The following is a 22007-nucleotide window of genomic DNA, read 5'->3' as shown; positions in this document are numbered from 1 at the left end:
TGACATGGAGCAATTGCTAGCGTCCAATTAAATTTGTCGAATAATTAGTAAATAATTTCATATAGAGTTGGCACCTCAATAAATATATTGTCATGCAAAGGGATTGTGGACCTACCCCATGTACCTCTCAATTTCTTTTGCAGTGAAAAGCTGAACAAAATATTAATATTACTTGATTTAAATAGTTTTAATATCATTTTTTTATCAAGTAAGATATTGAATTTAAGATTTAAAAGAGTTTTATTTTATCAGTGGGTAAACTCGAATCAAACTTAAATATTAGTAGACTTACTGAGTCTTCGAATATCAAGCGGGTGCAAATCACAAGAAATCAGAATTGCGTCCGGCCTTCATCGTATAAGTAGCCGTTTGTTGCCAATTTTCCGGAGCGTGTCCGACCTCCTAATTAAATATGTGCAATATTTTATCTACCCAAAAGAATATATATATCTGTGTGTGTGCGCGCAATATTTTCCTAGTCCTCTTCTAAAGGAAGTTTCCGGTGAGGGAACGTTTATTCAACATAAAAATGTGGAATATAATTCCAAGGAAATGTTTTAACTAGTAAAACGATACCACTTTATTTAGTAATAAAATGCAACTTAATTTAAGTTTAACTTAACATTATTTTTTTTCAATTCGACGACACGATTATTATTTTTTTAATCTTTTTTAAATTATCTTTCATACATTTTTTTATCTATTATTTAAATTAATTATCTAACATTATATTTTTCAACTATTCAACATATTTTTTTCAATTTCAACACTTTTTCCTCAATTTAATAACATAATTATTACTTTTTTATCTTCTTCTTCAAATTCTCTCAGACACTTTTTCCAATTACTTTTATCTTTATCTCTTTAAATCAAAATAAATCAAATTTAATTTCGTTATTAAACGCAATAAAAGTAAAGATAGTTCACAACCAATGTAAAGTGAAAAAATGATTCGAAATACTGGATGAACTCATGACTCGACCAGTTCGAGTGGGTAGTAATCTAGACCAATAGATTGATACCTCGTGCTCATCGGAAAAAGCGAAAGAGGAAACTTGTAGCCCATAAAAAAAAAAAAGACCATGTAGTAACTATGCACGATCTAGTCCTTTTTTTAATTCTAAACGTGCCTAAAATAAGAGACATCTCCAAGATCGACTCGAGTGCATTGCTTCTTGTGGAAATATGATGTGTCTGTCTGTACATAAATATATTATATATATAATAATGTTGAATGAGTAAAAAAAGGAAGATAAATTGGGGAGATATATCGATGGAGAGGAATCAGTGTAAGTGAAAAGTCTTCTTTTGTTTTCTGACTTGACACACTTAGTTGGGAGCACGTGAGCACCTTTTTTTTTTTTTTTGGATGAAGAGCACATGAGCACTTGATTCGTCCAGAGAGCCTAGAAAATTAATCCTAACGTGTCACTTCTCCCTTAATCTCTTTGAATAAATTAATCAGATTCCGACCTCCCCCCAAAAAAAATAATGTGAGAAAGAAAAATAAGTAAGACTATTCTTTATGCCAATTATATAAAAATAGTAAATATTTAATTAATTATTATACTCGACAAAAAAATTATAGTATAATTGATTGCCCTTTCTGTAAGTATTTTTTTTTTAATTTCGTAATTGGCTGAATCAAGCAAAAAGAGAAACGCTCGGCTGGTCACATGCTTGGAAAATTAAGAGAAAAGGAAGGAGGATGGATGAGTCTTAGTGATGCATCTTGATTACTTCTTCTAGCCTTACACACACACACACACACACACACACACACACATATATGTATTCATTACTATTTCTACTTTCGGAGGTGGGAAGGGAATTCAAAAATACGTATATACAAGTTATTAATTTTGATGGATTAAGGAAAATATTTTGTAATCCTATCATGGAATAAATTGAAAAAACGTGTGAATAATGTATAAGCATAATTATTCATCCAAACCGCCTTTGCAACTTCGCTGTCCCTTCATGGCATCACCACGGGCTCTCTCTAGTTGCAACGGGTACACGAAAAAAATAGCACCATCGTGAGATCACGAAATTTCTATTGACTCCCACCAAAAAAGCCAACAATAAATATTACCAGTCCGGAAAATTTTACAGTAATTTTAAGTGATCATCACTTAATTTAGTTAACCGTGTTAAATTAGAAAATGAGTAAGAGTCACTTAAAATAAATTAACGTAACAGTACTAAATGAAATTACTCGTATCTTTTTATTAGTTATTTATAATTTTTCTTTGTTTGTATTCCACCTTTAACTCATCTCTCTGTCTCCTTCTGCTCTCTCCTTCTTTCTCACTCACTCACTCTATAAATAGGCATGGCAAACGCTTCACCCCTGCAACTGAACCATTGAATCCCTCTTCTTCATACGCGCAAACTTCTCCGCTCACATATATGACGAATTCTGGCTAGCTCATGTACGAACTAGCTAGATGTCCACATAATCTCAAGTTTGTATCGACACGAACTCGTTGAAAGGCCGTCATCAGTTTCAATATACGCCAAGCGCTACTACATCATGACGGTGAATATAACCGGAATAAAGGCATCGTCTAATGGTGCGTGGCAAGGGGACAACCCAATTGACTTCGCCTTCCCGCTGCTGATAGTACAGACCACGCTCATCCTCTTTGTCAGCCGCTCCCTCGCCTTCCTCCTCAAGCCCCTCCGCCAGCCCAAAGTCATCGCTGAGATCGTGGTACGTATAATTATCTAGATTGGTTTGATCCCTGATCTGCCGTGTCGTTCTATTATTTTCTAGCATGCATAGCAAGAATAATAAACTGTACAAAGTTTTATATACTATATACATGAAATCTTTATATATATATATATGTATAATTTCCATATTTAATATTTAATTTGATTGAAGGTTTCTTCTTTTAATTATATTACTAAAAATAATTTAAGGGCGGGATTTTGCTGGGGCCATCGGCTTTCGGGCGGAACAAGCATTACCTCCAGCGCATCTTCCCGTCATGGAGCACTCCGATCCTCGAGTCCGTGGCCAGCATCGGCCTCCTCTTCTTCCTCTTCCTTGTGGGTCTCGAGCTCGACCTCAACTCTGTCCGCCGAAGCGGCCGCCACGCCTTTGGTATCGCCGCTGCTGGCATCTCCCTCCCCTTCATCTGCGGGATTGGAGTTGCCTTCATCCTCCGCAGCACCGTTGATGGAGCCGACAAGGTCGGGTTCGGCCAGTTCCTCGTCTTCATGGGCGTGGCCCTCTCCATCACTGCCTTCCCCGTCCTCGCCCGCATCCTGGCTGAGCTCAAGCTCCTCACCACTCCGGTAGGCGAGACCGCCATGGCTGCTGCCGCTTTCAATGATGTTGCCGCGTGGATACTGCTTGCATTGGCCGTGGCGCTCACCGGGGATGGCTCCGGTGGGGCCCACAAGAGCCCACTTATATCCCTCTGGGTACTTCCGCCTCCTTCATTTTCTCTTCCATTAAATATTTAGTAAGTTATTTTGCATGTTTTTATAATTTTTGTTTTTCACCAACTTGATATATGATCATCAGGTTCTTTGCTCGGGGGTCGCATTCGTGGTGTTCATGCTTGTCGTGATTAGGCCTGCGATGAAGTGGGTAGCCCGGCGGTGCTCGTCGGAGCACGACTCGGTCGGTGAGGCCTACATCTGCCTAACCCTGGCAGGTGTGATGGTGTCAGGCTTCATGACCGATCTCATCGGGATCCACTCCATCTTCGGTGCCTTTGTGTTCGGGCTGACGATCCCAAAGGGCGGGGATTTTGCTGAGAGGCTGATCGAGCGGATCGAGGATTTCGTGTCAGGGCTGCTCCTCCCGCTCTACTTTGCATCGAGCGGGCTAAAGACTGATGTTGCGAAGATCCAAGGAGCCGAGGCTTGGGGCCTGCTGGCGCTAGTGACAACGACTGCCTGCGCGGGGAAGATTTTTGGAACGTTCGCGGTGGCAATGATGTTCATGATGCCGGCGAGGGATTCGATCACCCTCGGGGTGTTGATGAATACCAAGGGCTTGGTGGAGCTCATCGTGCTCAACATTGGCAGAGAGAAGAAGGTCAGTCTAAATTAATTAATTTTCTGCCTCTAATATATCATTGCAGTCATTTTCAAAGTAGTTATAGATCCGCCATACGTATGATGATTCAGTTTAGATTATTGCGAAATTTTCACTTGACGGGATAGTTTTGAAAAATCATTTGACCTTTTGAAGTAATTTCATGACAATAAATCATATGTTTTTTATGTTTCACTTACATTTATCATTATCGATCGGGGCAATAAGATAAGATTCTACTACTTACATATTTTTATTTAGTGCATATGATCGAAGGCTGACGATTCGTCTAAACTGCATAAATGGGTTAGTTTGAAAAAGAAATTTTATGGCTTGTTTGGTTTCAAAGTAGGAGATTCTACTTTAATTTAATTCTACCCACAACAAAATAAAATAACTTATACAAAGTCAAAGGATGGACTCTATTTATATCACTCTTTTTTCACAATAAAATAAAATAATTCATACAAAATCAAATAGAAAATCTCATTTATATCACTCTTTTTAAAAATTAAAATTTAATTTTAAAATTCTACTTTGTAACTAAATGTAATATTGAAATGTGAGAGTTGACTTGTATTCTTTGCATTCACACGGAGCTGCTGCACACCGCACGCGGACGTATTGTATGCATCCATTTACGTATATACATATACGCATTTATATATTTAGTGACTAGACATAAAAATTAATAATAACACACTTAGTTCACTAGAAAACTTATTACTTATTCTATTTTTTACTTTTGACGCTTTGTTTGAATTGGAGGAAAAATTTAGAAAGCTCTATGCAACCTCCCTCCTTTCATTTCCTTTCATCCAAACACGGAATTACTGGAACACCCTCAGAGGAAAAAAAGAGGTAACATTTAGGTGGCGTCACAATAATTAACATGTTTGACCCGCTTTCTTTATAGTCTAAGACTAGACAGCTCTGCTTGCCAGCCGTGTTGGATTTGTTTTCTCCATTTTTTCTTCACACATTGACCCAAATTGATCCGATTCCAAGGTCTCCGGATCATACTTTCCCATCTGATTTTTCTATGATCATAATCATTATCAATGTTGAAACCTTTTTACTATTCACACTAGGCTTTTCTCCTAATTAAGTTTCCAATTCACAAGTATGGAAATTTGTGGATGCCGAGAGGGAGGTCGAGACTGTTAGGTAAAGGGGCAGCCTCCCTTGCGACATAAGTTCCCCCATCCAACGACGACTCCATAACCAATTATAATACGGTCAGCCCCACTGTCCATAGGTCCTTTCCCATGTCGCAAGTAAAGACCTCGTGAAAATCATTAATTATAGTCCATGTTCTCGCTTTATTTTTCCATTCTTTTTTCCTTCTACCAAAATATTTAAACCCAAAAAAAAAAAAAACAAGTGGTTTGTGATTCCGTTTTGATAGGCTGTAAAAGCGTAATCTTTCTTTCTAGACCGTGATCCCTTTTTCCCTTTTTTTTTTTGGGGGGGGGGGACTATGATTTTGATACGCTGTCCACATGTCATCAGTCACATGAGTTAATTTATTATCATTATTATTATTTTGGGCCAATGAGTTAATTTATTATGAGGGCCTTGTTTTACATTGGGAACTCAATAAGCTACTCATTGGGTTATTGGGCCCACTGCAATGGGCCCAGCTCCCAAATTTACGACATTCCAGAGACAGCAGATGCATGCTGTAATTTGTTCTTATCAGTCCTTTACTACTAGACAATATAGACATTACATTATGTGGGCTTAATGTGATAAAAACAAATCCATGCAGGTCCTGAACGATGAGATGTTCGCCATTCTCGTACTGATGGCACTGTTTACCACCTTCATAACGACCCCAACGGTAATGGCCATCTACAAGCCGGCCCGTGGCATCCGGGGTGCCACCCGCCGAAAGCTCCGAGACTTGTCTGCCAACGACAACCCCAAGGATGTGCTCCGGATGCTCGCATGTGTCCACGGGCCAGGGAATGTACCGTCGCTCATCAGCCTCATCGAGTCGAGCCGAAGCATGAAGAAGAAGTCCCTGCTCAAGCTGTACATCATGCACCTGGTCGAGCTCACCGAGCGGTCCTCCTCCATCATCATGGTTCAGCGGGCCCGAAAGAATGGGTTCCCTCTCTTCAACCGGTTCCACAGGGGCGAGTGGCACGACAGGGTCGCCGGAGCCTTCCAGGCGTACAGTCAGCTGGGCCGGGTCTCGGTCCGGCCCACAACTGCTATCTCGCCTCTTGCCACGATGCATGAGGACATCTGCCACGTGGCGGAGGACAAGAGGGTGGCTATGATCGTGTTGCCCTTCCACAAGCGATGGAGGGTGGAGAGCGAAGGTGAGATGGTCGAGAACGTGGGCCACGGGTGGAGAGGGGTGAACCAGAGGGTGCTGAAGCACGCCCCATGCTCAGTGGCCGTGCTCGTGGACCGCGGTTTTGGAACTGGGGCTCAGACTCCTGGGCCCAATGGGACCCCAGCCCAGCGGGTATGCGTCTTGTTCTTTGGTGGGCCCGATGACAGGGAGGCCCTAGAGCTGGCTGGTAGGATGGCAGAGCACCCGGCAGTGCATGTGACAGTGGCGAGGTTCATTGAGAAAGAACGAATTGAAGGAAGTGAGATTGTATTGCAGCCTTCTCCGAGTAAATGCAGAGAGAAGAGTTATAGCTTCTCAATTGCAAACATGAACCTACAAAGAGAAGAGGTAATCAATTTACGATTTATCCTTTCGTCACGTCGATCATATTTTTCTCAAGTACTAGTCGTATTTGTCGCATAAACCATTTATTATGACTAACTTGCTATTCACAGCTTTAAGCTCTTTTTCTCTTGTATTACGTAAAATTTTAGGAATTGGATGAAGCAGCAGTTGCAGAATTTCGAGGGAGGTGGAATGATCTGGCTGAATACCAAGAGAAGGTCGGTAGCAACATAGTTGATGAGGTCTTGAAGATCGGCAGGAGCCATGAGTATGACCTTGTGGTGGTGGGTAAGGGCCGGTTTCCCTCGACTCCAGTGGCCCAATTGGCCGACCGCCAGGCTGAGCATGCCGAACTGGGGCCCATCGGTGACATCCTAGCCTCCACGAACAACGGCATAAGGTCTTCCGTCCTTGTGATCCAGCAGCACGATTTGGCCAATGCCGAGGAAACCCCGGTGATAAAGGTGGCTCAGGACGATCTCGATAAGTCGAGCAGAGAGGGTTCTTCGACTTCCCCCGACCTACCGAATGATTTTGTATGATTTAACAGAGCGCATATTTATTCTAATGTGTACGTGGCGCATATATATGTTGGATAAAAGCTCCGAGAATTGAGTAGGAAATAATCTATATACCTGTATTTAAATTTGCCCATTTTGGTGCCTGGAGTGTATATTTGTATTGATATGAGCAAAGGCAGATGAGTAAAACTTGTAATCATCAGCTCAAGCAACATTTTATGATCATGATTTGACGTCAAGTGCATATAGCTTCTCACTTATTCAAATAAATCCCCCATTATACATAATTATTTATGATGTTTCACTCTGAAAACATGAATCAACTCATTCGCGGAAGTCCGTTGGCAATGGCCTTGGACTCGTCCAGTGGTTCGTGTTGCTTTTTTTAGGCACTACAACATCACTGTGATCAATTGAAACCGGCCATACAACATCAACAGAATTGATTGATATCTGTTTGTGCAAACCATTATTCATTAGTCTTACGATGAGCACCCTGGCAGGTATATGTATGTGTGTGTGTGTGTGCGCGCGCGCGCGTGCGAGTGTTCATTGGGCAATGGATTGGGAAAAAAGAGAACACGATGTGTGAAATCCCCATTCCTAAGCTGGAAATGACATAAGCTAAATTATACCTGTAGGCAAGTCATTGATTCATTGGCCATATATCCATATTCCTTTTGGGACTTGACCCGTGTAATTTTGTACCGGGATCGCATGCATAGAGGCGTGAGGATCGGGTTTTGGTCGAAAATGAGCACCAACTTGTAAGAATCCGAACTTCAAAATGCCCTGTAACTTAGACTGGGCAAATTTGTGTGGAGTACAGTCCCTAAGAGAATAGACTGATCGAGTGACATCAAGATGCAATATTTCACTAATTTCTTTATGTACCTTGTTAATAATTATAATAAAGCCATTTTTTTGGTGTGAATCACGGTATTCAAGAGCCCGATTGGGTCCCGACTAGTTCAGTCAAGTCGGATCAGCCCATTAAAAAATAAAGTTCTCTTAACGTGAATTTTTTGATTTATAAGAACTTAAATTCGAAATCTTACTTAAGCGAAACAAGTGTCAAACCGCCTGAAACAATTCACTTTCGTTAATAAAGCCCCTTTGATTTGTTAACTACAAAAAGGAAATCTTACGCTCTCTTTTAGCACCACAGCAATATAGAAGAATTTTTCCAATGGTGGTTGGTTTGACTTGCTGAATCTGGACAAAGCTACTTTATGTATCAATCAAGCATAATGAAAAGAGTCACGTTTTGAAGATATAAATAAACTAAGACCGGCAAACTCCAGTCCCCGTATATATAGATCACTCATGCCTGAACTGTCCAAACACCGGTTCATATATCTTTGTCCATCTCCCAAGCTTAGATTGCCAATATACAGTCTCCAATCGATATAACCGTTCTCGATTTTCTAAGTTAAGGTTGGCTAGTCCAAAGTACATATTTGGGGAGGGGGGTTCCGGGAAAAAACACAATGCCACTGGCAGAAAGAAATATGTTCTATTTTATTATGCCATGCATTGTATATAATATATGCGGTTTCTTTGAAGTTCTGTTAATGCTCCCTAAAGTGGCCGCCTCTAACACTAGCAGCACAGATGGGGAGCAGAGGCTATACGATTACTATCATACAAAATTAAATTACAATATCATAATGATGTGTATTAACTATATAATAATATATACATTTACTGGCTGTAATCATCTGGACCACTGTCACAATATTCGATATATAATATATGAGGTATGGTTCGTGGCCATATGTATAGTTCTTGAGCAAAGAAGCCTCCAGTCTTCGAAGTGGATCATTTCCTCTATGACCAATAGGAAATGTTGAACGTGAAAGCTCATTAAAGCATCAAATTATGCGATATAGATGCGAATATATAAATTAAGGAAAATGCAAGTTTGTGGGAGTAACAGTACCCTTAGCTCATGAGCTCACTCATTAAGTAATATTCGATTTTCGTTTTAGTTTGCTTTTTTCCACATTCTTATCTTTCTCATGCATATCTAAAGTTGAAATATACGATGAAGAAAAAAAAACAAAAAGTTAAAGCTACGTATTTACACCAATATAAGTTGATTCAAAGAGTTGATAAATAAGGATACGGTTTCGAATTTTGTAAACTGAAAAAAATTCATAATTAGAAAAGTTTTGTTTCTTAATATGACGATTCGGTACGAACTGAATTAATCATGACTTGTTAAACCTCTAAATATCGAATTGCAAATCTAAAAAAGAAAAGAAGGTTTCTTTTTTTCTTTTTTTTTGTTTTTTACCTTTCTTCCTTTTCGTTTTCATCAAATACTTGGAGCAAAATTTTGTTTGGATCCTCTTGTTAATGATTAGATATTGATAAACATGGGTTTAGTTATTTCCTTGTAAATTTCCTCGATATTATTGATAAGTTTGCCATATGAATGTATGCGATTGATTTGACCATCATTGAGTAAGAAAGATCCATTAAGTTGCAAATCCATTGGCGGGCGTAGAGTTGGAATTCCCATGCATAAGTACGCCAAGCTTGATATGCGTCACTTTGCCCATCACATGCGTTTCCCGATATGGGCGTGATGGATGTAATAATTAACCAAATCATTTTGGAACACTAAACTCGAATTATGGAATGAAATCTGTCCCGCGAGGAAGCTAGCTAAAAGGAAAATGGCATTTTGGTTCGATAAGTTTAGCCTTTAATTAATTTTATCTTTTAAATGTTAAAAGTGTCGAATTAGTCCTATACGTTTGCTTCGTAAAGCAATTTTGATCAATTTTGTGACTTCTAAGACCAAAACTATCTTTATTTTTAAAACTTATAAGACCATATTTTAATTAAAAGTCAATTTATAGAATTAAAAATGACTTTTTAAAAAATTATAGGATTAAAATTATATTATAAAGTAAACGTATATGATTGGTTCGATAATTTTAAATTTTATTTGATCAAAATTAATTGAATGATAAATTTAGAAGATTAAAAATATCTTTTTCCGTTTTTGAAAACTTACAACTCCACGGAAGGGAGCGATCACCATCGAAGAGGCACTTATAGAGCACAAATTAAGAGATGATTACATGGTTCACCCAAAAAAAAAATTGATTAAATGCATACAACTTTTCCCAGTGGACTCTTAAGGGGTCCATGAGAACAACGGTGCACCATTTCTTGACACGTTGCATCTCCCTTTGCCATATCTTATCAACGCATAGTTTACAAGTAATTGTGAAAAAATATAGGAATAATAGCGCCATATAACCTAACGTTTGAAGGATTTCTTAGTTATATTCCAAACTTGATTTTTTACCTGAAATATCCCAACGTTGACGTATTGGTTTCAAATCTATCCCGACGCTAACTTTCCGTCCAAAATTGACGGAATTGCACACGTGGCACGTTAATTTTGTAACAAGTGTCGGGATAAATGTGAAATTAACATGTCACGTGTGCAATTCCGTCAATTTTGGACGGAAAGTTAGCGTCGGGATAGATTTGAAACCAACATGTCAACGTTGGGATATCTCAGATAAAAAATCAAGTTTGGGATAGAATTAAGAATTTATTCAAACGTTAGGTTATATGGCGCTATTAATCCAAAAATATAATATTCTGATATGATGCGTATATATACATATATGTAATATGTTCATACAAAGTGTAGCCTTTTTCTTCAGTCTTCCAATTCAAGCAAGGATTAGAATATATTTTGGGCAGTGTGGAATATATATCAATTATTATATGGGTAGAACCCTAATGGTGGTTGCAGCAATAATATTCGTCAATCCCTTCTAAACAAAAATCATAAAGAATGTGATCACTTTATCTAAGGTATGAAAATTCCTTATGGGTCTAAAAGATATACCAAGTGACACAAAGGATATGATCCAACCGCGATTCGAAACTTTGTACATGATTCATACATTTCATGCATGGATATTTTAATGGTCAATTTATTAATTGCGTACATAAATTTACTATATTTACTTGAAAATTTTCTCATACAAACATATATAATCTTACAAAATTTTATGAAATAATATCTTATAATATTATTACTTTTGTATGTTTTATATTAACTTTTATATTACCTAAGACTTTAATCCTGAAGAAAGGATTGAAGAAAAAAATAGAAAGAATAAAAATAATTAAAAGTGTTACAAAAGTTGGGGACCAAAACATAACATTTTATTAATAAAAATTTTGATTAAAAGATGAAAATCAATAAGAACCCAAAGTACAGGGCGAAAATGAACAGATAAAAGGGAAAATGGTTAAAACAGAAAAGTGAGAAAAGTTTTTCTTACTTTTCTTACTAAATATAAAAATAACAAAAAATATAAAAATAGGACTAAAACAAAATAGCGTCTAAAGGTAATGGGTTAAAATTAATTCTGTCACAAAATTATGAGCGATCCGCTCTTACTGAATATGACTATCAAAGTTTTTCTTTTTCTGGTTTTTTGCTGGCTTATGCATTAATTTGTATTATTGACTTTTTTTTAACTTGTCTTATAATTTGTTCTATTGATCAAGGTATGAATGTCCTAAACACAAAAAAAACGATGATTTAATTAGATTGAATATTTTTATCTTGAAAAAGAGGTAAAAAATTATCTTACTTATTACTATATTATTAAAAATGGAGAAAAATAATGTAATATTCTTAAATTTCAATTTTGACGAATAATTCAATTCATATAACTGTGAAAAAATTAATTGGATACATGATATGATTGCCTTAGATTGCCCCACTCAATGAATTTTTCTAAATTTCTTGAGTCTATAAATTTTTTAATGATAATTTTTTATGAATCATTTTTTTTTATCTTTTTAATTAAAAATGTATTTGGATGAATTCCATTTAAAAATAATATTTTTAAACTTTGTGATAAGATGAAACGATAATAGTTACATAATCTTTAATATATTATGAGTCTTTTAGGTTCTTAAGTAAATATATTTTGTTAAGTTGTCTATACATTAAAATATTTTTTGAATTTTCTGATAGGATTCAATAATATACATAAGAATTAATAAATATTGAGTCTTGAGTTTTGGTGAGATACTATTAGTCATAGAATATTTAATAAATCATAAATTTTTGGGGTTTCTAATTTTTGATATTATATTAAATTATTTTTTTTATTTACCCACTTATTTTATATAGTTAATATTATCCCAATGCAGTGCCTAAAATGTCCAAATGGTTATTTGAAATTTTATGCTTCTTTCAACTTTTTATAATTTTTTTAAATTTTAATCTGACAAATAAATATGATTCACAAGATGTGATAATCTATCAAACATTTTTCTAAAATTTAAAAATTTCAAATAAATGTAACATAATATGATGCAGTTATTTTGAGATATTATCTATTCTTTTCACATTTTACAGGAAATTTTGATTTAGTAAAAAAAATATAATTGATAAGAGTAGTATATCTATTAAATATATACTCTGAAATTTTTATTAGTTAAATAAATATAATCTAAAAAGATGTATTTATGTTCTGAATAATTATTTTAAAATAATTGTTTAAACTTTATTTACATATTTTGAACTTGCGCGAGTCTTCTTTCTAGAATTATTCATATTTTTATAAATAAACTATAATTTTAAATTTTATGATATTATTTGATAATTATGGACTTGAAAAATTATCAAAATTTTCCTAAGAAAAGTTAATTATGCACACAATATTTGTATAAGTATAACACTTTTTTATGGAAAAAGACACTCTTGGTCTTTTAGAGTGCGTTTGGTTTCATAGTTAAAATAACTTTGATTTTGATTTTAATTTTGATTGTGGGAAATGACAAATGAGATGGTATTATAAATTTGACTTGGGAAACGTGTGTTTTTGTTGTGTAGTTGGTGGAATTAAAATCAAAATTATGATTCTAAAATTAAACTCTGAAACCAAACGGGCCCTTAACATTTGGTATTTTTGTTATTTGGTCCTAAACCTTTTTTTCTTTTGCTATTCTCGTTCTCAACCTTTCATTTTTTTTAGCACTTTTCAATTTTTCGCAAAAAGTTCATTTTTCGTAAAAAAAAAAAGTTTTTGAACAATAATTATTTTCAAAAATATTATGAAAAAATAACTAGATGAGAAGTAGGGGGAGTTGGGGAGGGGGGCGAGGGAGCAGTTGGGACGTTGCATGGTCCTTGCCGACCTCGATTGCCGAGGGTTGGTGGCCCCTAACAAGGACCTACTAGGATCCCAATTTGGGAAGGATAGTAACCTCGTAGGCGGCCACCACCCCTGCAATCAATGTCGGTGGTGGGTTCCAGGGAGACTCCCACCACCCCCTCCCACACTCAACCTCAATTTTTTTTACATCATGTAAACTTCGGGCCATGGGGCCCATGCTGGTGGCCACTACTGCCTCATTGGACAACCAGATTAAAGTGGTAAAAAAAAAAAGAACAGTTGAGGAAAAAAAAGGTTTAGAACCAAATACCAACAGCGCCAAATATTGATGACCAAAAGTTTTCCATACTTACTATATATGAAATTTGGAAGATTTTTTGAAAGTATTCTCAAATTTTCAATGCGAATAATATTATGATAGATATAATTCTAAATAATATTTAGTGAGAACAGTATATCATCAAACGTTATGACTTGAAAGCAAAAAAATTTTTGTTCGGGACCGATGGATGTTCAATATACTAACATATGAATTTATACTTTTTGTAATATTATTTAATAAATTTGATTTTTTTTATATTTTGAAGAAATATTTTCTAATGAAATATGGTTACTTACATGTTATTATTTAAATTATTCATTTTTTTCATGGCTGAGTACGTAGTATATTTTCAATTTTCAAACATTTTTCAATTTAATATGTATTATTTTCCCAAGAAATCAATAAATTTAATGTCGGATTCTCATCAGCAGTAAATGGTACAATAAAGAAAAGAAAACGACCGCTCAATTTTTTTTTTTTGGATTATAAGATAGGCCCGTAGACCTAGTATAATGAAATATAAATCTTAATTAGCTAATAAATGGGTACTGATAGTCTCATTGAGTATCGAACCTGTAATCTTTCGGTTACGATGCGAAAACGTGTACTATTGCGTTACACTTTCTTTTGATAAAGACTCAATTTTAAAACCTCTTGATTTTAAGTGAGAATGTAGACATCACTACACACTAAATTCCATGCCTAGTATATATGTGCGTGTACATAGATATATGCATGTACATCTACATTCCAAATAAAGGTAGCATAGTGCACGTAGTGGAATACGCACATGCCTTCGCCTGAGAAATTTGACGGGCAGCGGATATACATGAGAGAAAAAGCAAAGGTCCATGCAATTTTAGGACATTTTCATTTTGAATGAAAAGGACGGAACTATACTAAATTCCTCCTCTCATTTTTAATATATAGATAGAGAGATAAGTCGGTTTTACAATTAAAATGCAAAGCTACTTTTTCCATCCACCAAAACTGAGGAGACAGTCACTGAGGAGACGGGGCAGGCAAACTTGTTTATAAAGCCCAGCACTTCTCCAAGTTTCTCTTCACTGAGATCTATTGTAATTGCTAATCCTGTGTGCTTAGGGAATATATTCAAGAGGTTTTATAATGCAGCTTAACACGACAACGATAAAAACCTCGTCGGACGGTGCTTGGCAAGGTGATAATCCATTGAACTATGCCTTCCCTTTGCTCATCGTCCAATCCACGTTAGTCCTCTTCACTAGCCGCTTCCTCGCCTTCCTCCTCAAGCCGCTTCGACAACCCAAAGTCATTGCTGAGATAGCAGTAAGTTACCATCGTTCTTTTTATACAATATATATATTCCTGAGAAACGATCTTATCATCCTAAGCCCACCCACCATATATATATATATGTGTTTGTGTGGTTGCATATATATGCGCGACGTATATCGCTGGTATGTACCTTTTCTTTTTACATAATATTGAGATTATTAGTCATAAATACTGATTGATCGGTTTGTTGATTAACTAGGGAGGGATTTTGCTTGGGCCCTCTGTCCTCGGTCGGAACAAGAGCTTCTTGCACCTGGTCTTCCCTTCATGGAGTGTCCCGATACTCGAGTCGGTGGCGAGCATTGGCCTTCTATTCTTCCTTTTCTTAGTTGGTCTCGAGCTAGACCTAAGCTCCATTCGCAGGAGCGGGAGGAAGGCTTTCGGCATAGCCCTTGCGGGGATATCTCTTCCATTCCTCTTTGCCTTTGGAGTCACCTTCCTCCTTAGGAAGGTCGTCCATGGGGAGGAACGGGTCGGCTATAGCCAGTTCCTTGTGTTCATGGGCGTGGCACTCTCTATCACCGCATTCCCTGTCCTGGCTCGTATCCTGGCCGAGCTCAAACTGCTCACGACCCATGTCGGGGAAACTGCCATGGCTGCAGCGGCCTTTAATGACGTAGCTGCCTGGATCTTGCTTGCCCTAGCAGTGGCCGTGGCTGGAAACGGGGCTGGTGGGGGCCACAAGAGCCCATTGATATCCATTTGGGTTCTGGCCTCCGGTGTCGTGTTTGTTGCTTTCATGTTGCTCGTCGTGAGGCCAATGATGAGCTGGGTCGCACGGCAGTGCTCTCCGGAGCATGACTTCGTCGATGAGGCATACATCTGCCTGACACTGGCGGGTGTCATGATATCCGGGTTCATGACGGATCTCATAGGGATACATTCGATCTTCGGAGCTTTTGTTTTCGGGTTGACAATTCCTAAGGGCAGCGAATTCGCGACGAGACTGATAAAGAGGATTGAGGACTTTGTTTCGGGTATTTTCTCCTTTGAAGGCTTTATGAACTTTCTTAAGAGAGACATTATAATATGTACATATATATGGACTTTAATTCTAACCTACGAACCAAAACTTTATGTTTTAGGTTTATTGCTTCCATTATACTTCGCTTCGAGCGGGTTAAAGACGGACGTGGCTAAAATCCGGGGAGTCGAGGCATGGGGACTTCTAGTCCTGGTGATCTCGACAGCATCTGCTGGTAAAATTCTTGGGACGTTCATGGTGGCGATGCTATGTACGATCCCGGTGAGGGAATCGCTTGCTCTCGGAGTCTTGATGAATACTAAAGGGTTGGTGGAGCTAATCGTGCTCAATATCGGCAAGGACAAAAAGGTATATATGATTTTCTGTTTTTCATTTGATTCAACATTAAATCACTACCAACCCTAAAATGATTACTTTAAATGATTAATTAGTAACTTTCGTTTCAACCCTTAATTTACCCAATAAAAAACCAAAATTAACATGGTGGATTGGTAACATGTAGAAAAAGGATGTTTTCACGCTCTTACTAATTGTGTTGGGGACATGTGAGAGAGTGGAACCTTGAGCAAATTATCACCGAGATTATAAACTCAAACTATCCCAAGTCCCAACTATAAGGAAAATTAATAATTCCTACCAAGAAAAAGAGAGAAAAAGCAAATTTATGATTAGCATTGATGTGGACATGGTGGCCGGGAATCCGCTACCAAGATAATAATATATTTATATATATCGAATTTAGGGCGTCTTTACTGTTGGAGTAATTTTTTAATTTTCCTAAATATTTTCTAGCCAAATGTAGAGAATCGCAAGAATGATGTTTTTCGCTTACGTGGAAAAAATATTTATTTATAGAGAAATGCCATGATTTTTTTAATTACTTCTCTAATATCTAAATTCATACCTGAATTATAAAAATTATTTTTTCAGTTCTTCAATTATTCATTAGCTAACTATTTCCTTTATTTTTTCTAATTTAGGACATTACTTTTTGCACTCTTTTTAATAGCTATTATTTACTGTAAGTTTATTGAAAGTTTCATATCTTTCTTTCCGAACCCTTTTTAAAAATTTATTTTCTGAAGGAATTGGGTTGAATCTTTCCCCATCCCCTTTTCTGATTTTGTTTTTTTTTTATTAGTTCATTATTATCAAAATCGTTTAAAAATTTTATTGTCATAAATCCTCGATTATACTGTGAAAATACTTTACAAGAATTTGTTAGGAGTACTTCTATATGTAGGAACCACTATAAGGGATAACTTGTCATACATGTACGATATTTTATTTTGAAAGATAAAATTGAGTTAAATTTTTATAAAAGATATTGTAACTTAAATTAAAATTTGATCATGTAAAGTTGTTATTGTTAACCATATTTATTTCCCAATTTTACTCAAATTAAAAAATCTTCTAACATAAAACTAGCATGGAAGATAGAATCCACTAACCAAAGTGGAATGAATGAGATTCGAACATATTTATTCTTTGGTCGCTTTTGGGGTCCCCCAGCGAAATCTATCCACCATATATATTCTTGATTTAAACCCCTTATCTAACTATAACTATGTGATTCCATTTTCTAGATGCTATATGAAATATATAGTAATATAATAATCATTATTATATTATTGTTGAACAAAATTATCCTTCAATTCCTTACGAACTTATTACACGGGCAATGGACGCAACGTCGGTCTTTCATGACATTGAAATTCTCATTCTGGAAATTTGATATTGAGGAACAACATGTTTGAAACAAGTAGGTGAGCCTATAGCTAGCGTGCCACACTAATGGCCAGAAAATAAGAAGAAGGGGAAAAAAAAAAATGAAGAACTTACAACTCAGGGTACTCCACTTCTATATGGAGCATTACGTTTTCTGAATTGACCAATCAAGGGTGGGCAAATGGCAATTGATGGATTGTCTCTTTCATTCTTAAAGGGACACCAAGGTTCGCACCAGTGTTACACGCCGTATTTTAATGATCTTTAAAATTATAATTTAGTTTAACTTATGTTATCAAAAGAAAATATTATTGAAACAGGTTATAATTAATTATTATATGAGAAATATTAATATAAAAGGTGACTTTTTTTGGGGAAGAAAAAAATTGTCATATTTGAATTGGATCAGCGATGATTAAAATGTGAATTTATCATCATGCTCCAATCTAAAAATTATTAATTAATAATAAATTATATTTTATGGATATATACGGAAAGTAAATATGAGATGAAAGGTTCCACTCGAAAGAAAAATAGAAGAGGAGAAGAAAGATGATAAGATAAATTCCTTTTTGTCTCTTTTGGTAATAGAGGAAAATGTGTTGTGTGAAATAGTGGTATCACGTAAGATTATATCACAAAATACATATAAAAATTATTTTTTCAACAATAAATTTTTTTATTTTTGTTTATATACTAAAAACTAAAATAATAAACGTTTATTAACTTGTAGCATTACCACGTGATAAAAGAGACATTGCATCTTTAATTCTTCCACACATCATACGTACGTACATACATATCTATCTTCAATTTCTTGATATTCATGGCCGGAAAAAAAATGATATGCTATTACAAACTGCAGACTGTCTCCTCAATACACAAACTTTTGTTATGCTTATTATGTCGTATAAACCTGCAGTCTAATTTACAATCGATGTTATGTTCGAAAAATAGGACCCGACTGAAAAGGGCAATAAGATTCTCATTTCAGCAGCCTGAATATATGATCGCGATTTTGCATATGATCACTTCTTTTCAGTGCAAGTACATGCATAAACTCGGTACAATGCAATTTGCATCATGCTGCATGCAAGGAGAGAATCGAAATTGATATCGATACATACTGATAATAAGATGCCTTATTCTTTCTTTTGTAATTCTTTGCCTTGTTGTAGGTTTTAAATGACGAAGTATTTGCCATTCTAGTCTTAATGGCGCTTTTCACTACCTTCATGACGACACCGGCAGTCATGGCCATCTACAGACAACCACACGGTGGACCGACCCGACGCAGATTGCAAAGGCAGACCTTACCTCTCCCTGAAACTGGGAACGACGACAAACTTCGAGTGTTAGCTTGCATACATGGCGCTAAAAACGTACGCTCACTTGTTAAACTCATCGACCTCACGAGAAAGGCTAAGACAAACTTATCGCTCAAGCTCTACGTCTTGCACCTCATAGAGTTTACGAACCGTTCATCCTCTATCATGATGGTTCAGAGAGCGCGAAAGAACGGTGTCCCTTTCATCAATAGTATCTATCGAGGTACGATGCACGACCAAGTGGCGACAGCGTTCCAGGCTTACAGCCAAGTCGGGCAGATCACCGTTCGTCACTCCACGGCCATCTCGGGTCTTTCAAATATGCATGAAGACATATATCACGTAGCTGAAGAGAAGAGAGTTTCCGTTATCATGTTACCGTTCCACAAGCTGTGGATATCGGGGGAAAACGAGGAGGCCGCGACCGTCGAGAATGCGGGCCACGGGTGGAGAGAGGTCAACCGGAGAGTGCTAGAGAGTGCCCCGTGCACCGTGGCGATTCTAATTGATCGAGGGCTCGGTAGTGGCTCATATCGTCTGCAGGAGGCCGATGAATCTACCATTACTGTCGCGCCAAAGCGAATCTGCATTATGTTCTTCGGGGGACCCGATGATCGGGAGGTGTTGGAATTGGGAGGAAGGATGTCAGAACATGAAACCTCGACTAGGGTTTCATTTGTAAGGTTCTTTGAGAACCCTAGAACAGAGAGCAATGACATTGCCCTGTGGCACTCGGCGAGTACGTGCAGAGAGCGTCGACACTTAAGCCCAACCTCACCAGTGATCAGTCGCGATGAAATGGAAACAGTAAGCTTGCTCTCTCGATCTCTGCTCAATCAGATTCAATTACTAATAACTTATGACCAAACTTTGTTAACAGGAGCTCGATGAGGCAGCGGTGACGGAATTCCAGCGGCGCCATGACTCGGTGGATTACATAGAGAAGCGCTCGAGCAACATTGCGGATGAAGTGCTAGCAATAGGAAGGAGCGGGGAATATGACCTGATTTTGGTAGGTAAGGGTCGGTTCCCATCCAACATACAAAGAAGATTAGCGGATCATCATCATCACCACGAGATGGAACATGAAGAACTGGGGCCAGTGGGAGACATTTTGGCTCGATTCGACGAGGGCATCGTGTCCTCCGTGCTTGTGGTTCAACAACACGGCTCTGCTTCTGCTGAGCTCTCCGAGGCTCTAGCTATACGCGACAAGGAAGCTATGATCGTCGATGCTTCTATCGTGAATGAGGAGATCTCGGCTTAAGTGCTTTCCTATATATATATATATATATATATATATATATATTAGCCCCGAGGGTCGCGACTTTCTAAATTGCGTATATTACTCCATACATATGTGTATATATATATATAGTAAGAGCACTAGCTAGCCATGCAGTACGCACTTGTCGTGGGACTAGGGCTTGGGTAAGTGTTGATGCATATGTAAACATATATGTAATGTCGGGCATTTCTTTTCATTCCGTGGTCTCACGGATTTTATATGGAGAGTATTAAGAATTTCGTTTAGACGCCAGCTTCGCCCGGGCATGTCTTTAAACTACTCCACTGTGTTTGTCAATGTTAATAACGGGGTTTGGCTGCTCTGTTTAATCAGCATGCTAAATTTAAAATGCACGTGCTATGTTGTGTGATTAATTTATTTCAGATTTTCTGGTGAGTCAAAAACCAATTATCATTATCACTGCTCTGTCTTTTCTTTTTTTTCCAAATTCACAATATGTCTACTTTTCTCTTTTTTACTTTTCGATTTTGGCATGATGCAGTGCATGCCAATTAATTAATATAAAAAAAATTCAACGTTAAGGAAAATTTCTATCAAGAAAGTCACTTTTTTCTGCCCCCAATTGAACATGGCACATAAATTCCTTTTTATATGAATAAAACTTAGGAAATAGGACAGACCGACTTCAACTATTATACTTAGATTATATTATCTCGAGTTTGATTTCCCTAGTCAGTGCAGCTTACTTTTAACTCCCTTCTTCGTCAATTATAGGTCGAAGACGCGACGTAACGTACCACGAAAGTGTTTTGTTGTATGAACCTGGTAACGGAAAGGGAGGAAGTCTGAGGAGGACGGGAGAGAGGAGATGGGAGCGGGCTCAAATTTAATGGTTACATCCAAAAGCCCATTTAGCAGTACAGTCGTCTGGGATCGAGCGTAGGAATTAAGCTTGCCATAAATCAAAATATGACAAATCATTAATTAAGTTTTAATCAAAACTTTATTTTTGTTAACCTATGTATATGTGTACACCTTAATTTATTATACTAATTACTATTAGAGGATATTTAGAAGATTTAGAATATTATTCCGATATGTTTTCCGATTTAAGTCGACTTGTGTAATCTTTTATGAATATTCTGTTGTATTTTGATGATTGGTATAACTATGGATACATGTCAACTCAATTAGGGTTGAGGGAGGCAAATTATTCCTTTCATTACTTTCTCTCTTGGTCTAATAATCATCAATATACCAACCTAGATTAGTGCAAACGATTCGGCGCTTGTTCCGTTTAAGCAAAATCTCGAATTCGGGTCTTTGTAAATGTAGAAAATTCATGCTGGGAGAGCTTTATCCCTTAGTACTAGTCGGGGCTCAGTTGAGTTTCCGAATACCAGAGTTCATACTAAAAAAAAAACCAACATTGAGTTAGTGCAAGCAGTTTAACGCTTATTCCGCTTAAGTAAGGTTTCGGTTCGAATATTTGTAAATACATAAAATTTATACTGGGAGAATTTTACTCCTTAGTAGACCGACTTAGTTTGTCTGAATTAATAGGGCTCAATTGAGATACTTTATTATTATTAATTTTATTTTATTAGTTATTATTAATCAATATTAATATTAATA

At 36.9% G+C, this 22007-nt stretch overlaps 2 protein-coding genes across 2 annotated transcripts; both read left to right on the top strand.

Moving 5' to 3' along the window:
* Positions 1 to 2345: 2345 nt before the first annotated feature.
* LOC116209517 (cation/H(+) antiporter 20-like) lies at positions 2346 to 7514 on the top strand. The gene is made up of 5 exons (XM_031543171.1): positions 2346 to 2716; positions 2929 to 3435; positions 3539 to 4057; positions 5829 to 6752; positions 6899 to 7514. The coding sequence occupies exons 1-5, from the start codon at positions 2537 to 2539 to the stop codon at positions 7289 to 7291; spliced, it is 2523 nt and encodes an 840-aa protein (XP_031399031.1). The 5' UTR covers positions 2346 to 2536; the 3' UTR covers positions 7292 to 7514.
* Positions 7515 to 14749: 7235 nt separating this feature from the next.
* Positions 14750 to 20760, top strand: LOC116209480 (cation/H(+) antiporter 20-like). The gene is made up of 5 exons (XM_031543126.1): positions 14750 to 15073; positions 15282 to 16059; positions 16168 to 16415; positions 18974 to 19930; positions 20004 to 20760. Exons 1-5 carry the CDS (start codon positions 14894 to 14896, stop codon positions 20388 to 20390), a joined length of 2550 nt encoding a protein of 849 aa, XP_031398986.1. The 5' UTR covers positions 14750 to 14893; the 3' UTR covers positions 20391 to 20760.
* The last annotated feature ends 1247 nt before the right edge of the window (positions 20761 to 22007 follow it).

The sequence above is a fragment of the Punica granatum genome, chromosome 5 (assembly GCF_007655135.1).
Source record: "Punica granatum isolate Tunisia-2019 chromosome 5, ASM765513v2, whole genome shotgun sequence".
Lineage (NCBI taxonomy): Eukaryota > Viridiplantae > Streptophyta > Magnoliopsida > Myrtales > Lythraceae > Punica > Punica granatum.
This window is presented reverse-complemented; position numbering and strand designations above follow the sequence as displayed.

Coding starts and splice junctions, on each gene's coding strand:
- LOC116209517 (XM_031543171.1), top strand. CDS start 2,537: ATGACGGTGAATATAACCGGAATAAAGGCATCGTCTAATGGTGCGTGG. Junction 2,717..2,928: donor AAGTCATCGCTGAGATCGTG/GTACGTATAATT, acceptor AAATAATTTAAG/GGCGGGATTTTGCTGGGGCC. Junction 6,753..6,898: donor TGAACCTACAAAGAGAAGAG/GTAATCAATTTA, acceptor GTAAAATTTTAG/GAATTGGATGAAGCAGCAGT.
- LOC116209480 (XM_031543126.1), top strand. CDS start 14,894: ATGCAGCTTAACACGACAACGATAAAAACCTCGTCGGACGGTGCTTGG. Junction 15,074..15,281: donor AAGTCATTGCTGAGATAGCA/GTAAGTTACCAT, acceptor TTGATTAACTAG/GGAGGGATTTTGCTTGGGCC. Junction 16,060..16,167: donor GATTGAGGACTTTGTTTCGG/GTATTTTCTCCT, acceptor TTTATGTTTTAG/GTTTATTGCTTCCATTATAC.